Below are 18,436 nucleotides of genomic sequence, written 5' to 3'. Positions count from 1 at the left end.
TGGGAGTGGGAAGAATGGGGAGCAGCACATCATGCTATGTCGCTGATTCCCCTAGATCAGGGGCGTAACACTACCACATGAAATTTCAAAGCATTTAATACATTTTTAATGCTGTGTTGAGTTAAAATGGTGCTCGCGAGACAAAAGTCCTCTTAGGGCAGACGGGGTTTTGAATTGTTGTACATTTGTTTATTACATATATTTGACCCAGTTTGTCTCTGACAGTTGACAGATTTTTCAGTTTCTACATCGTTTTTCAGATTAAATATTTTAAATCTTACATGTTTAAGATCAGCAAATACTGAACATGTTAACTTTAAAGTGTGTTCTATAAGATTACAAACGTTTCATGAACAAAATCAATCCTGTTTTTAGTTTTCTTCTATACTTGAAATGTATCCTCAGTTCTTGAATGGCCTCACAGTTCATGTTTCACCTCTCAGACCTGAAGATGAGTGTTTGTGTGGAGGAAGAGTTGGACCGAGCAGAACCTCCAGGATCCATCTGTCCGTCTATAAAGAGTGACCAGTCCAGAGATGAACCTCCAACCTTCAGTACTGAACCTGGACCATCAGACACAAAGTAAGACGACTGATATTAACTCATTTATATGACTCATGTTTCAGTGAAGATGATGTTTGTGTTACGGGTCTCAACACGGTCAGAACCTCAGTAACAAATGATTTTTGGTTCAGTGCCGTTCAGGTTCCTGAAAAACAGACATAAACCGACACTTTCTCTTCCCAGTTTTCCTCTTTATTTCCAGAGCTCAAAAACATGAAATATATATATATGAAACAGTTCCCTGTGAATGAGTGTCCTTTGTTTTTGTATATATGTCCATCATTTAATTCACTTCATGCCTTGTTTCAATAAAGTTCATTATTACGGTTCATCTCATCTCGGTCCTTGTTAGTTTCACCACACTCTTAGATGGATTTTACTCTTTTGTTCAGGAGCTTTTCATCAGCATCAGTTCTGTATAAATGGCTACTTTCACTTAGTGCAAATAATTCAGCCAAGAGTTAAACTCTGGAATCTTTATAAACTGACTGTGCAGTATAAAAGAACATACTGGTCCTTTAAAACCCAGTAACTGCAGTATGAAACTGTACTTACAACAAAAACATCAACCATGTCATCGAGGGAAACAGTTTGACTTCATTCACAAAATTCATGGTTTGAACCTTTAATGCTAACTTAGTGCTTTTCTGCATAAACTTCTTCACAGCTCTTAGAAAATCTTAGACACAGGAGTAACAAAATAATAACACATATGCCAAATGTTCAGGGCTGCAGCTTCAAATAAAATGGTTATCAATGTGCACAATCATGTTAATAGTGATCTGAACCTACAACACAAATGTGAACATTGTGTGCAAATTAGGTCGCAGGCAACGCGGGCGCCACCATTAACCGCCGTGAACAGTTTTACTTTCATACACTTTTTTAAACTCATTAATGAAACACTCGAGTTCGTCAACAAACTCTACACACTCGCTCTACACTGAGTTTCACTTTAGGAGTTATTATTGGTGGTTTTCACTCTGTACCAACCTGAAAAACACAGGTGAAAGTTCAGAGGAATGAAGACACGAACCGATGCTCTCTCTTCCCAGTTTTCCTTTGGAGAGCGGCGGATTCCCTCACAGTCAGGAACCTGGTGCAACACCACCTGGGCTCATTAGTTCCACTCTTCTATTTCCTCATGAACTGAAGCTTTTCCCACAGATTGAGGAAAGATCATTTTGGTTCTCAGGCTTAACACTTGTTTCACTTTTTGTTTTTATAAATAGTGAAAAAAAAGACTTCAAATAATATTAATATCAATGAACCATATTACAAATAATATTACGCATTTTGAGTGTAACACATTTGCTTTGTTGATTTTGTGTTCATGTGATAAAATGTCCACTAAAAAGTCTTTTGTGTCCATAGTTGAGACTTTTCCAGCCTCATGTTCCTCTGTGTGTCTGCTATAAATCTGTAATCTGATCTAAGAGGACAAACAGAAACTTTTAAACCTCCTTTTTTATGGACAGCAGCAGCAGTTTGTGTATGTAGAGCTTCTTCAATCACTTTATTGATGAAGGATTCATGTGATGTGAATAAAAACATGTTGGTGTTTGCAGAGTTCAGTCCAGCAGACAGAGAGCAGAACCTCCAGGATCCATCTGTCCGTCTATGGAGAGTGACCAGTCCAAACATGAACCTCTAGACTTCAGTAGTGAACCTGGACCATCAGACACAAAGTAAGAGCACTGAGACGACTCATTCAGTGTTTGCTGGTAATGTTTTGCTGTAGAGTAACATCAGGCTCCAGGACTGAAGAAACACTAACATAAAGTCTTTGAAAGTCTCCTGAACACTAACATGTCTGAACTCAGTCAGATCCTGGAGGACACTAACAAATCTCAGCAGGATGAAATAGATGGTGGAACCATGACGTATGTTTGTAGGCTAACCCTGAAGTTAGCATCGCTCTGGCTCCCTCCACAAACAGCCTGTCAGATTTTTGACTTGGATTTTGGATTATTGCAGAAAATAATCTGTGTGACAAACACGAGTTTCTGATACTGACACGTTTTGTTCTGAGAAATAATCTTCACACATCATTTTCATGACACACTAAATGCTGAATTCAAGATGAAAAGTATCGACACTTTGACTTTTCTCTGTGAGCGTCTGAGCTTCTCAACAGTGTCGACCAAATCTGGATGTTTTTAACAACAGTCATCAAATCATTGTAGTTCTAAAGAAATGTGTTCACAGAAAGAGGAAGAGGAGTCATGTCTCTGTGAAGAAGCAGCCCACCTGCTGTGTTTGGTGTCAGGACGTCCTGAAGGATCCGGTCTCTACCAGCTGTGGACACTGGTTCTGCAGACGCTGCATCACCTCATACTGGGACCAGTCTGCTTCACCAGGAGACTCCTCCTGTCCCCAGTGTGGAGGTAAGACCCAGAACAACAGCTCGACTGTGGACAGACAGTCAGAGACAAACTGTACCAAGTCACACTGAACATCTCAACATGTTAAAGCTACATTATGGAGAAATTCTCCTGTTGTGTGATTTGGCGCCCCCCACAGTTTCTGAGTGCAACACCACTGTAGTAAAAACAAATCCCAGGTGTGTAACAGTTTGTCAGACGTAATATAGGTGCTGACTACAAACACAACTCATGACATCATCACAATGTTACGTGTTGAAGTGAACACGTATGTGAGGCTGTGATCCTACAAGTGACAGAGACACCGTTCACCTGTTACAACACACCTGACCATCAACACGACTCTGAAGCTGCTGCTTTAACCTCCAAAAGTTACATCATGTTGCTTTAAATATCTCAGCTTCTACATGTCATTACATTTATTTAGAGACTTCGGAGGCATTCAGACCAAACACCAGGACAAATTACTAGATTGTCTAGATTACACACAAAGTCAATGAAAAGACCCGAAGAGACTCAAACTTTATATATTCTGATACTGATGGATTGTTATTGATCATGAAAATGATCCCAGATTATCAAATTCTCTCCAACATTTTTCTCTTTTCAGTGAATGTTGGTCTGCAGGAGGTTTTAGATGAACATAAGATCAGTCTGAGGAGGAGATGTGAACGTGTGACTGAAGGAAGTGATGGAACAGGAAGTGATGGAACAGGAAGTGATGGAACAGGAAGTGATGGAACAGGAAGTGATGGAACAGGAAGTGGAACCCTCCTCAGCAGGATCTACACTGAGCTCTACATCACAGAGGGACAGAGTGAAGAGGTTAATACCCAACATGAGGTGAGGCAGCTTGAGACAGCTTCCAAGAAGAAGACCTTCAGTGAAACTCCAATCAGGTGCTGCGACATCTTTAAAGCCTCACCTGACCAACAGAGACGCATCAGAGTCGTTCTGACCAACGGCGTCGCTGGAGTTGGAAAAACCTTCTCGGTGCTGAAGTTCACTCTGGACTGGGCAGAGGGCTCCGAAAACCAAGATGTCAGTCTGCTGGTTCTGCTGTCGTTCAGGGAGCTGAACCTGATCAGAGATGAGCAGTACAGTCTTCTCAGGCTGCTCCATGTTTTCCATCCAACATTACAGAAGGTGACAGCAGAGAAGCTCGCTGTCTGGAAACTTCTCTTCATCTTTGACGGCCTGGATGAAAGCAGACTTTCACTGGATTTCAACAACCATGAGGTCGTGTCTGATGTCACACAGAAGTCATCAGTCAGCGTGCTGCTGACAAACCTCATCCAGGGGAAGCTGCTTCCCTCGGCTCTCGTCTGGATCACTTCCCGACCTGCAGCGGCCAATCAGATCCCTCCTTCATGTGTGGACAGGGTAACAGAAGTACGAGGCTTCACTGACATCCAGAAGGAGGAGTACTTCAGGAGGAGGTTCAGTGATGAAGATCTGTCCAGCAGAATCATCTCACACATCAAGACCTCCAGGAGCCTCCACATCATGTGTCTGATCCCAGTCTTCAGCTGGATCACTGCTACAGTTCTGGACCACATGTTGACTACAGACCAGAGAGGAGAGCTGCCCAAGACCCTGACTGACATGTACTCACACTTCCTGCTGGTTCAGACAAAGAGGAAGAAGCAGAAGTACCATGAGGGACGTGAGACGAGTCCACAGGAGCTGACGGAGGCTGACAGGGAAGTTCTTCTGAAGCTGGGGAGGCTGGCGTTTGAACATCTGGAGACAGGCAACATCATGTTCTACCAAGAAGACCTGGAGCGCTGTGGTCTTAATGTCACAGAGGCCTCGGTGTACTCAGGAGTTTGTACAGAGATCTTCAGAAGAGAGAGTGTGATCTTCCAGAAAACAGTCTACTGCTTTGTTCATCTGAGCGTTCAGGAGTTTCTGGCTGCAGTCTACATGTTCCACTGTTACACCAACAGGAACACAGAGGTGGTGAAGGACTTCCTGAGAGGGTGGAGGTATAACAGTGACTCATCCCTGGATGACTTCTTGAGGAGCGCCATGATGAAATCACTGGACAGTGAAAATGGCCACCTGGACCTGTTTGTTCGCTTCCTTCATGGCCTCTCTCTGAAGTCCAACCAGAGTCTCTTAGCAGGCCTGCTGGGTCAGACAGACAACAGGCCAGAAATCATCCAGAGAGCCATCAACAACCTGAAGAAGATGAACAGTAATAAGATCTCTCCTGACAGAAGCATCAACATCTTCCACTGTCTGACGGAGATGAACGACCACTCAGTCCATCAGGAGATCCAAGAGTTCCTGAAGTCAGAGAACAGATCAGAGAAGGAACTCTCTGTGATCCACTGCTCAGCTCTGGCCTACATGCTGCAGATGTCAGAGGAGGTTCTGGATGAGTTGGACCTGAAGAAGTACAGAACATCTCCAGAGGGACGATGGAGACTGATTCCAGCTGTGAGGAACTGTAGAAAGGCTGTGTAAGTCCAGATGTGTTAAACATTATGAAGTGAGGTAAAGCTGAAGTCTTCAGTATTAAAGATCAACACTTTACACACATGAATAATATAAAACCTCAACACTATACACGTTTACCAAAACAAGTATTAAACCTGCTGATTGAATAAATGATCATCACCAAGCTCAGAGTAGAAATGACATGAAGTCGTCTTGTTTCCAAAACATTACACTAAATTATTACCCATAAAATGATAATAACACAATGTTTAGTTGTAATTCTTGTGTTTGTGCAGTGGGAGGCATTAAATGAATGAAATGGGAGATGAAAAGCAGATGGAGCCACAGAATAAAATGCATCAAAGATTGAGAAAATACACACAAACACATAAGTGAGGTAAATACATACGAGTGCAGTTCCAACCTACAGTGACTTCACAGTTCACTGATCATCATGTGAACATGAAGCTGAACCAATATAAATCACAGCAGCCTGTAAACTAACATCTGACACGTTTACGTCTCACTTATTTCAACACTTTTATCCTAAACTGTCATTTCTGCTTCATTATTTCCCTCAAGGACACTTCAACATGTATTTCTGTTTATTTATATGGCACTTTAAAAACTCTCACATCAGTTTGTTGGACACAAATAAAACAGCACAACAGCAACTCGGACCCCGCGCACCGCAGAGCCCACGGAAGTTGGCCCCAAAGGATGACGGGCTCGAGGCAAAAGTGAGGATACAACGTGTGAGCCGTGGTATTCGTTGTAATGGGAAGTGCAAAAGGCTGAATGTGTGCCGATTTGGTGTTCTAAATCACGCCCACCCAGTCATGACCACCTTCAAGATATGGCCTCAGGATTGGCCCTACATCATACCGACCACATTTCTTAAAAATCGGTATAGCCGTTCAGGAGATATGAACTTCCCATATTTTTAGCACCCCCTAGTGGCCAAAATTCGCCAAATTCGGATCATCCCTTCCCAGTGTCATGGTAACCAAGGATCTCAAATTTGGTGTTAATAGCATTTAGTTTCCATTTTTACAGCTAGCTACAGAAGTTTGTTTGTTAATAATCTGCACATTTTTTGACCGAGCAAAATTCTTTTAATAACTTTAGATCACGTCCAGCTGGAGAGTGTACGTGTCAAGTTTCACACAGATCGGACAAAATCACAAGGAGGAGTTTGAAAAAGTAGGTTTTCCAGTTTTTGCGATTCAGCGAAAAAACTTTCTGGGCGGAAATGGACGTTGCCAATCGCAAAGTGATTCAGCTCCATTCAAGGAATCTGAGGATAGAAGGTTTTTGAATGTGCGACATATGGTGTGGGACTTATAGGCAAAAACGCGTTGGCCTAGGTTATAGCGCCCCCTGCAGGCGGATATATGTATTTTTTAATGCCTGAGATATTCGCAGGAGTCTGGACCAACCCTCCAAATTGCACCGCCCTCCCTTGCACGGTTTAGCCTGCAGCACCACTTTTAGCCGGAGAAAAATTAAAATAAAAATCTTTACAATTACAATAGGGTTCCTAGCACCGCTGGACTTAGGAAACACGTATGCTTGCATACGCGTTCCCTCGGGCTTGGCCCCCTAAATATAAAGACAGCAGAATGAAGAAAACGGACAAACACAAATATGTCAAACCAAAATCAAACAAAGATGAAATCATCAGAATCAGCCGTTAAAAGCCGTTTTATACAGGTGTGTTGTGAGCGGGATTTAAAATGGGCCACTGATTCAGCCCAGCTGATCTCCTCAGGCAGGTCAAAGTCTGGAGGTTCATGTGGAGCCGAGGAGCTCAAGTTTCAAACTACAAACCTTGTGATCGCTGACTGAGCAGCTCAGGCCGAACAGCTGACCAGCAGAGCTACAGCTGCTCATGTTCATGTGCTTTGTGATGCAAAATGTATAGAGTCTGTTTTCATAGTAAAGAGTCAGATTTTATCTGATTTAAATGTTTTATCATCTGTATTCACAGACTGACTGACTGTGGACTCTCAGAGACTCACTGTGAAGTCGTCGCCTCAGCTCTGAAGTCCAACCCCTCACATCTGACACATCTGGACCTGAGTGGAAACGACCAGAATGATTCTGCAGTGAAGCGTCTGTGTTCTGGACTGGAGAGTCCAAACTGTCGACTGGAGACTCTGAAGTCAGTTCATGGGTTTTTTCTCTGTGTTTATTAAATTTAAATCTAGAACAGAAGTTTTAGATTTTCTTCACTTCACACACACACACACACACACACACACAGCTCAGTCTGATCAGTGATGAAGATGATGGAGGATGAAGCTCTCAGTCAGTCAGCTGTGTGTTGATGGAGATGACAGTGGTGATGAAGATCTGTGCTTTGATTACAGCTTTCTATGTGTGTGAGACAGAGCTGCTCGTTTGTGTTGAAGGTGAATCGATGGTGTACAACTTTTCTGTTTGCTGGTTGAAGTCTGTCGTGTGATTAAAATGACGTCCCAGGCTGCTTAGAGTACAACATCCAACAACAATTCCCACAATTCCTTGGGAACAATCCCATAATTCCTCTGCTGTTTCCTTCAGGTCATTTCCTCAGCCAGTAGGAATGAGATGGATCGGTGCTGGAACTGTGAAATAATTCTTTAGAGTAACTGTGGTCAGTTGTGCACCAGAGGCTGGTTCAGAGTTCACCTGGCTCTTATGCTCACTGTGCCTGCAGCGTACAGAAGCAGGATGTTGGATTCACTTCTGTTTGCAAATCCACTCAACTGGTTTTCTTTAAGAGCTGTTGGCTGGGATATTTGTAGAAAAAAGCTCAGTGGTACGACGTGTTGTCTGAACACATCTGGAGCTCAAAGTGTTCACAGCTGTTCCAAACAGCCAAAGGTGGAGTGAATAGCTGCTGGAGACACAACAATGGTTTAAATATGGAGAAGACGTGTCACATGTTCAGACAGTCTCTGCTGAAGACGTTCATAGTGTTTCACTCAGCTGTTCATATGAACAGTGACAGAAATAGTTGTGTAACAAATGAACAAAGAGCTGAGAGAGAAGTTCAAACCACGCCTCCTTTCTCACCTCCACTCAGGTGACCAATCACACAGTGAGGTGTGTGTTAATGTTGGATTATTGGTTTTAAAGTGACGGAAACTGTTGGACACAGACCGTCCTAATGTGACATCAGAAAGGTGTGGCTCCACTCACATTTAAATCTGTCAATAGAAAGTGTTGAATCTTTGAAAAAGGAGCTTTGATGATGTTAAAGTCATGCTGGACAAAAGACACATGGATGTATTTTAATGTCATCTCTGATTGAACACAATGCACGTGTTGACTGTCTGAAACTCTGAAAACAAACTTTAGAATATTGAAGATATATTATCATTATTTCACACATGTTCTTTTCACATGTTTAAATCACATTTTAATATGTATTTTAAATCTTTGTTCACACTTTCACAACATTATTCAAACTCTGTGAATCTTAGTGTTCATGTCATCAGGTCTGAAGGGGATCTGACCTCATAGATTTGATGCTGATTGACTCTGAGCGTCTTGTTCAGCTTCATATTTAAAACAGATCTAATATAACATTAAACATTCATCACTGGTTGATTCTCTCTGAACCTCTTAATCATTTAATTCCTTCGTGCTTCGTGAATAAAAACAGAAACCAGTGTTTTCTTCTCTGTCAGACGATAACAAACATGTTTGTTCAGAACCTTTATGATGACATGTGACATTTATACTGACTGAAGTATTTAAACTCAGGATGATTTTGATCTGAAACAGTAGAATCAAATCTTCATTCAGCTTCTGTTGGTTTCTGTTTGGCTGCACAACATGAGTTTGTATAGATGGAGCCTCTGGTGGAGCTGCAGAGTTTAAGAGGTGGAGTCACTACGTCTTTATTGAAGCAGCAGCACGTTGTCATTAATATTAATGAGAGCTCTGTTTCACTTTGTGTATCTGACAGTTTTGGACCTGCAGCCTGTTGGGTTCAGGTGTTTGGAGCTTCATTTTCTGTACTTGATCAATTCTGAACAGAAGTTTAAACACTGAATGATTTCAAGCAGGAACATTGTCTTCTAAACTCACTTCATTTATTCTTTATTCAGATTGAGGGGCTGCAGTTTGTCAGAGATCAGCTGTGATTCTCTGGCCTCAGCTCTGAAGTCCAACCCCTCCCATCTGAGAGAGCTGGACCTGAGTAGCAACAACCTGCAGGATTCAGGAGTGAAGCTGCTGTGTGATTTTCTGCAGAGTCCAAACTGTCGACTGGAGACTCTGATGTGAGTTCACTGACTCTGTTACTGTTGTACATCTTAAATGTCAAGTTAACTTCTACATAACTTTGTAAATGTCATTTTGTTAATATTTTCATGTTCCTTGATTTCATTTAGTCTGCAGTAACTAAAGACTTGTGTTTCTTAAAGAAACTGTAGAAAATCTTAATTAATGTTTATATTTTTGGCAAATGGTCTCATCTGCAAACAATAGGGCTGTAATGATGCACCAAACTCACGGTTCGGATTGTATCACGATTTTTGACCCACAGTTCGACACAAACCTTGACTTTTTAAATTTTTTTTACATTTTATTTATGCAACATTTCAATAACTTCTCTATATGACACTCGTCTGGTAGTATCAGAGGTGCAGTATTGGCGTGGAGGGCATGTCTATCGGATGGTGTCTGTTAACTACACAGGTCATTCACTCAACTGAATACAGAGAAATGTCCCACAAAGCATCGTTATAGAACCAAACTAAGGTAACGTAGTAACTGTAACTGTCTTTGGCAACGAGAAAAACATTACCGCAGCTGTACGTGGAGAAGAGTCCTTCCTCCCGCCCACCCTACCGACTCATTGTCACATTTCTGCCCGAAAAACAGCGTCTGTCACTGGCAAAAAAACTTAACTCACAAGTGTTTATATGAAAAAAAATCTCCACGACGGTCAGCCCTCCCGACCAAGACTTCAGTTAACTTTACCCTGGAAGACAGCCTCTGCTCCGTCGGGTTTAGATTGACAGGGGGACCTCGGGAAACCCGAGTACCGCCACGTCTCTTTAGGAGCCGCAGTGCCGGCTTTCTGTGTGAATTACACAGCAGTTCGTCTTTACTCCAGTGGTTCTCCTCTCTGTTTGAACGAACAACGGTGGAGAATTGGCGAACGACTGCTGTGGTGTTAATGTGGCATCACTGTGGGAAAGGGGCTACTTATAGCTCATAGGGCTGGATCTGGACTGGAAGTTGTGTCGCGATTCTGCCTTCTCACACCGCGAGACAGGTTTGTGGATCTGAGTAGCACGATTTGAGTTTCGATATGTGTGTTGTTACAGCCCTAGTAAACAGAAGATCCTCTGAACTCATATTTGATTTAAAATCATCAAGTTCACTAGATTTATACTTTTATAAGTAATGTCTGATCACACACACACACACACACACACACACACACACACACACAGTATAATTGTAGTTATTAATGTGTGTTGATGTGAACAGGTGGGTGAATGTTGTGTAGACAGGATGATGTCACCATGATGATGATCCACAATAGAGAGGTGAAGCCACGCCCCCTCTGCTCGACCACCTGGGACCTTATTTCAGAACAAATGACACAAATAATTTTCTGCTCTGGTTTGAATTCTATCATGAATCTCTCATATGATGTTTGTCAGTTTAAAAGAAACATTTTCTAAAGAAAGTCTCAGTTTGTCATTAAACTAATAAAATCTATGACTGTGAAAATATGTGATTATAAAGACGACACAGCCAACAGTCGTTAAGTGACGTCTGGTTTAACGCTGACTGAAACCTTGTAGAGTCGTCCTGAATATCAGCAGCTCACAGAACTGACCAACTCTCCTTTCACATAACTGCAGCTGTCAGTATGACCACACCTTCTTCTGTGTGGAGGCGGCGGCCATGTTGGTGTTGGTGACGTATGTTGAGTGAGACGAAGTAGTTCACTGAGCGGTTTAACACAAAACTACATGAGATTTTACTTTATTTACCACAAACAGAGACTTTTTTGACTGAAATCAGGTCCCATGAGGTCCACCTGAAGGGGCGGGACTTTCCCTCCCTATAGAGAGGTGTAGTCTGTAGTCCTAACACCAGAAATCTGTTAGCATGTTAGCATGTCAGCCAGTAGCGTGTAGTGGAAATTCTCCTTTGTGAGGTAAAGAGTTGCTAAGTCTCTGAAGAACTTCAGACTTCAGCGTATGAATCAGATGTCATTTAATAACACGCAGTGTGGAGGGAAGGCAAAAGCATTCTCTGACGAACTCTAAATTGTTATCCCTTAAGTACAGATACAGAGAGGAGGTTACCTTCATTTACAACAGTCATAAAACATCTTCTTTACAGAATAATGACTCTTTGATTTTTGGGTGTATCCTGTCTTCCCAGGACAGTGACCCTTTGATGTAACAGATGGGACAGTAAATGTCATCTTATCTAAACTTGTGTATCTTCCCATGTGGGGATGTGCCCCCTCCTGTGGCTCTTGTGACACCTCAGGCAGTGTGACAATCTTTCTCCCCCCTCCTGTCCTTACAGTACATCTGATAAGGAAAGGAAGACTATGTAATTTTCTCACATTCCTCCCTTTTGACACAAAAGTGTCAACACAACATTTTGAGAAATTACATTGAAAGTTTCAAAAATAGGAAAGGAATTTTTTAACAACTACAAAATGTTCACAGTTGTCAGTTTTCTACTGTGAATAACAAAAACAAAAACAAAAAACAAGCACAAAAAAAAATTCCATTAAAACTATATTAAAGAACAGAATTATACCAACTCATCATTTAAATCATCATATGGGTTTCCTGGGGCTCATTCCATCATAGAGGTAATGATTTGACTTCTAGGAGCATTAGATCTTCCTGCAGAAGTAAGAAATCTTGATTTTCCTATAATGTGTGAAATCATGGCATATTAAATGCATACTGAGAGTCAGTATGTACTGTGATATTATTCCCGGTCCTAAAAATGGAAAAGAAAAAACAGCTGCCAGAGCAGACAGGTTATTTGGAATATTAGTACTTTCAAATATATCATAGTTAGTACAAATTTCATATGACACACAAGGGGATCCATCTGTTGGATTTCTCACAGCAGAATCATCTATAAAGAAAAAACAGAGTTTAAAGTTAATGAGTGAAATGTCAAAAGAGTGCATCTGTTGGTTTTGACACCGTGGCAACCACTTCAGACAGGGGTGTGATTCTCCATCTTTATCTGTCAGGAGCAAATTGATGGGTTAAAGGACAGTACTTTTTTATAAAGTTACGTGAGTCATTGTCAGCAACACATTTTGCTAGTGTAGCAGTTTAGCTGGGTTAAGGTGGGCGGGTTTCCTGTAAATAAAGACTTTATAGCATGTGGGACATGTATATTAAGATGGTACATAGCAAAAATATCAATTGTGGCCAGCACCACGTCAGTAGCAGCTGCTACAGCCTTGAGACATGCAACCATACCTCACTCTGTTGTGGACATTCTTTTTGAATGGTATCCCACAGGTCATTTGTCACCATGTGACTGAGTTAGAATTTTCAGTCATAAAACTCATTATATTCAGAAAAACAAAAGGTAGCTATAGGCAAGGGGAACTCGAAAAAGCTTGTTTTAAGTCAGTAAAAGCTTTCTCTGCGTTAGGAGTCCAAGTCAAAAAGTCAGTCATGGCCAAATGTCTACCCCCATATGTGATTATATAGGGGTTGGGAGATCTCCACAATTTTATCAAATCCATGGACAACAATAGCCTGCTAAATTTAATAAGGCAATCGTTTTTGTGTTTTTGTTATTTTAATTCGCAGATTTTTTTAACATCCAAGACTGTGGATGTAATCGGTACCCAATTCACGATCTTCCGGAGTAAAATAACGCATTTCATTTTAAAGAGAATTTGCAACTTTTACTTTAAAAATGTAGGATCGTTTTCTGGCAGAAAACTAAAATGGAAACACTGTCTCAGTTTGACAATGCACAAACATTGTCAACATACTGGACAAGTGTATTAACACACATTGGCTGCTAATGCTAAGTTTTCAGCTCTGCTGCAATCCAAAATGAAATTGGAGAAGAAAACCCTATGGCATCTGCATCCAAGTATAACATTTTACCATTGATAGTGAAAGCAAACCAGAACTGTGAGTCGGGATGAACAGGAATGCTAGAATATGCATTTGTTAAATCAATAACGGAAAGAAAAACCCAGTCTGATAGAATGTTTAACATTAGTGTTAAAACATCTGCTGGATGCTGACCAGCTTCATTGATGACCCTAAGGTGTTTTAATGATCTCCACCCCCCCATTTGTTTTCCTTCCAGGCAAGATGGGGAGGTACATGGTGAGATTTAGGAAGTCAACAATGGCACCTTAATTTATGGTAGGCTGAATGACAAAATACTGACTTCAACAGCTTTAGGGAATTTTGCATCTTTTATCCCCAGAAATTTAACTTGCTTACAGCCTCAAGCTATTAATAGTGTTAGAAGCAAATTTCTTAGTCTTTATCAGTCAATCAGTGTTTCTGTGTGTGTGTGTGTGTGTGTCTCATCATTACTTGTGTCTAATTTTGCTCATGTCTACGTGCTTGTTCAATTGCTCTAACCTGCCTCCTCAATTTTATGGCTTCAGCAAGTTCTTTTGATGGAGCATGTGGCCAGGATCCCCCCGACTCCTCCCCCTCTTCTTGATAGGGGTCAGCATGTGGCCAGGATCTTGACTCCTTCCTCTCTCCTTGATAAGAGTCGGGGGTAGCGCAATCAAATGAAAAATGTCCAAACCCTTCACACCTGTAGCACTTGCGTCTGTCACTGTCATCGTACTTCCTTCTGTGTGGCCCCGCTCGCCTCCATCCTCTGCTCCTCATGCCACCGTTGTTCTGATGGGACTGCCGTTTTTTGTCCTGGTTCCTGCGGGTTATCTCTCTGATAATACATCATCTGAGCAGATTGAAGTTTCTTTGTTTGTTTAAAATCCAAGTCTGTTTGATTTCTTTCCGAGTGCAAAACGTGTGTGCACACAGAAGTCATGGGCTCCGTTTCCCAGCCAACACAGGTAGTCATGACACAGTTCTTCAAGCCCGGATGGAGATCATTAATCAGTTCAGTTTTTAACAGATCTCTGTGTGCCACGGGTGTTAACAGGCGGGTGGTAATAGTAGAGATTGCATATGGAGGAGGCAGTTTTCTTTCTCTTTCCCTACGTTTCTTAAACCTGTCACTCTTACACGAACCTTCTTCTTCTACTTCTTCCTCTTCTTTCTCTTCTGCTTTCTGTTTTATCATTAATCCTGCTAATGATTTTGCTTCTTTAATTTCTGCTTCTCTTTCCCACTTTTGGAAAGCTTGCCAGTCAATACCTTTCTTTCCTACTTTCTTTTTCTTTTCTTCCAACATAACTCTACACCTTTCTAAACATTCTGTGCTTAATGTACCTTTAATTGGAAACACCCCCCAAGTAATATGGTGCCAAAGTGGAACATCCTTAACCACATTTTTTCCCCATTTTTCTGCCATGATTTTAGCAGGACCTGAAAGAGGGTCATCTAGAATTTCTAATTTCCCCGTTTTGTTCCCCATAATTTTAGTGACTCACTGGGACAGATTTGCTTAAACTTCCAATGGGCTTATCATTCACACAAAAACTTCACAATCACACTGATCTTTCCATACAGTGTATAGTTGGATCTCATCAAATCACACACTAACTTTGAGCAACTTATTCAGCCAGGTGGTTTGTATGACACATTCGTTCCAAGCAATGCACCCTTTTATAGCTTACAATCTGTATACTATAGTCACTGAATGTCACAACAAAGTTTATTCTTTGTACTTATTTCGTATATTTATATCACTCATACACCCATTTTATCATAGTGGGGCCTTATATGATGGTATACTGTATCATATCATTATTACAGTAGGTCACATAAGATCATATTATTATTATATTCTATTTTATTCTTATTTTACCTGTTATCAGGTTTTGGTCGACCACTACTCATCAGTAAGTAGCATCTGAAAATCTACAATCCCTTGAAATTTTCTTCACACCGTAGGTATATAATAATCAATTCATTCACCTGTTGTACTCGTTAAGTGCGGACAGCCTCGCGCTGCGTTTCGTTTTTGTTTTTTTTGTTTTTTTTACTTTTTTCTCGTTTTTCTACCCAAAACCACACAGGAATTACAAGGGAAATAAAAAGGCGCTCCTCATTGAGCCCTTTACCTCAAAAAACATTCCAATCACACAGCTTTATATGGAATGAACGTCTCTTCACACGGACGTTTTTATCACCCACGACCACACAGGTTATACATGGGGAATATGACTTTCAACCACACAGGTATTACAAAAGTCAACCTAGGCTTTTAGAATTGAGCAAATGATTCAAAATGCCGTACTCACTTATTCGGTGGAGCACCCGCTGGCTACAAAACCCACGCCCGGCTGAAAGCGGGATCCAGCCCTCCGTTTGTCGGAGCGGAACTTTCCCTGCCGGCAGTTTTCCTTCAGTTCAGGCGCAGGCAGCAGTCAGCGGAGCGTCCATCCCATATCCTCGTCGCCAAAATGTAGTGGAAATTCTCCTTTGTGAGGTAGAGAGTGCTAAGTCTCCGAAGAACTTCAGACTTCAGCGTATGAATCAGATGTCATTTAATAACACGCAGCGTGGAGGGAAGGCAAAAGCATTCTCTGACGAACTCTAAATTGTTATCCCTTAAGTACAGAAACAGAGAGGAGGTTACCTTCATTTACAACAGTCATAAAACATCTTCTTTACAGAATAATGAGTCTTTGATATTTGGGTGTATCCTGTCTTCCCAGGACAGTGACCCTTTGATGTAACAGATGGGACAGTAAATGTCATCTCATCTAAACTTGTGTATCTTCCCATGTGGGGATGTGCCCCACCTGTGGTTTTTGTGACACCTCAGGCAGTGTGACAATCTTTCTCCCCCCTCCTGTCCTTACAGTACATCTGATAACAAAAGGAAGACTATGTAATTTTCTCACAAGCGTAATACAATGGTGCAAATATATATGCAAGCATACGCGTTTTCCTAGGAACAGCAGTGCTAGGAACCCTATTGTAATTGTAAAGATTTTTATTTTTATTTTTCTCCGGCTAAAAGTGGTGCTGCAGGCTAAACCGTGCAAGGAAGGGCAGTGCAATTTGGAGGGTTGGTCCAGACTCCTGCGAATATCTCAGACACAAAAAACGACAAATATCCGCCTGCAGGGGGCGCTATAACCTAGGAAAACACGTTTTTGCCTATAAGTCCCACACCGTATGTAGCACATTCAAAAACCTTGTATCCTCAGATTCCTTGAATGGAGCTGAATCACTTTGCGATTGGCCACGCCCACTTGCGGTAGAAAGTTTTTTCGCAAAATCGCAAAAACTGGAAAACCTACTTTTTCGAACTCCTCCTTGGGATTTTGTCCGATCTGCGTGAAACTTGGCACGTACACTCTTCAGCTCGACCTGATCTAAATTTATCAAAAGAATTTTGCTTGGTCAAAAAATGCGCTAATTATTAACGAACAAATTTCTGTAGCTAGCTATGAAAATGTGAACTGTTTGATATCTCGGTCAAACTAAATGCTATTAACACCAAATTTGAGACACTAAGTTGCGATGACACTGGGAAGGGATGAGCCGAATTTGGTGAATTTTGGCCACTAGGGGGCGCTAAAAATATGGGAAGTTTAGATCTCTTGAACGGCTACAACGATTTTTACGGAATTTGGTCGGTATGATGTAGGGTCAATCCTGACGCCATATCTTGAAGGTGGTCATGACTGGTAAATGTGGGCGTGGCTTATTACAAGATAAACAACAAACATTAATTTCAGCCAAACTATTATGCTGACAGCTTTGAAATTTATATGGTACATATAGAATAGGACACAGTTCTTCCATACCAAAAATTGCACATGTACTCCACTAGGTGGTGCTATAATGGATGCAATCGCGTTTTTGCCTGTAACTTCCCCATTATAAATAACACATTTACAAACCTTATATCCATATGTTCCGTGAATACAGCTGGGTTTTCTGACATAGGACACGCCCACTTCTGCTGCACAATTTGTTCGCTAAAGCTCCACATATGCAAAACCTACTTTTTCGAACTCCTCCTTGGAATTTTGTCCGATCTGCGTGAAACTTGGCACCTACACTCTTCAGCTGGACCTGATCTAAAGCTATCAAAACAATTTGGCTTGGTCAAAAAATACGCAAATTATTAACAAACACATTTCTGTAGCTAGCTATAAAAATGTAAACTGTTTGATATCTCGGTCAAACTAAATGCTGTTAACACCTAATTTGAATTCCTTGGTTGCCATGACACTGGGAAGAGATGAGCCCAATTTGGCGATTTTTGGCCACTAGGGGGCGTTAAAAAGATGGGAAGTGTATATCTCTTGAACGGCTACACCGATTTTTACTAAATTTTGTTGGTATGATGTAGGGCCAATCCTGAGGCCATATCTTGAAGGTGGTCATTACTGGTCAATGTGGGCGTGGCTTATTACAACAAATCCAAATCGCCACACATTCAGCCTTTTGCTCTTCCGGTACACTTCCCATTACAGTGAATACCACGGCTCAGACGTTGGCCTGTGTCTTCACTTTTGCCCAGAGCCGTCATCCTTTGGGCCAACTTCCGTGGGCTCTGCGGTGCACAGGGTCCAAGTTGCGCGGGGAGACTTGGCCCCCGTTCATAACTGCTTGCAGTTGCACGTTTTTCTTTTCTCCCTTTTCACGTGTCGTGCTGCTTCCTGTCAGTCAGTATTACACTGATGATCGCCATGGCTCTGTCGCAGCAAAAAAATTAAAAGTACGACTTGAAATTGAAACTTTCTGTCGTAAAATATGCAGAGCAAAACTCGGGAGAAGCAGCCGCTAGACGTTTCTCTGTCGACCCCAAGAGAGTGAGAGATTGGCAAAAAAATCAAACGGAGCTTTAGCGTCTGTCCGAGGAGGACAGCAACAGGGCCAGGCTGACTGCTGGAGGGAGGAAGAAGG

The 18,436-nt window shown here is 41.6% G+C and overlaps 1 protein-coding gene across 1 annotated transcript in view; it reads left to right on the top strand.

Moving 5' to 3' along the window:
• Positions 1-18,436, top strand: part of LOC115595755 (NACHT, LRR and PYD domains-containing protein 14-like) — a 965,684-nt gene that overhangs the window by 866,788 nt on the left and 80,460 nt on the right. The window contains 1 exon segment of the mRNA XM_030440560.1: positions 9,494-9,667. Within this exon segment, the coding sequence (XP_030296420.1) occupies positions 9,494-9,667 (174 nt within the window).

This window comes from Sparus aurata, chromosome 14 (assembly GCF_900880675.1).
Source record: "Sparus aurata chromosome 14, fSpaAur1.1, whole genome shotgun sequence".
Lineage (NCBI taxonomy): Eukaryota > Metazoa > Chordata > Actinopteri > Spariformes > Sparidae > Sparus > Sparus aurata.
Note: the sequence above shows the minus strand (reverse complement) of the source record. Positions and strands in the feature narration are given on the sequence as shown.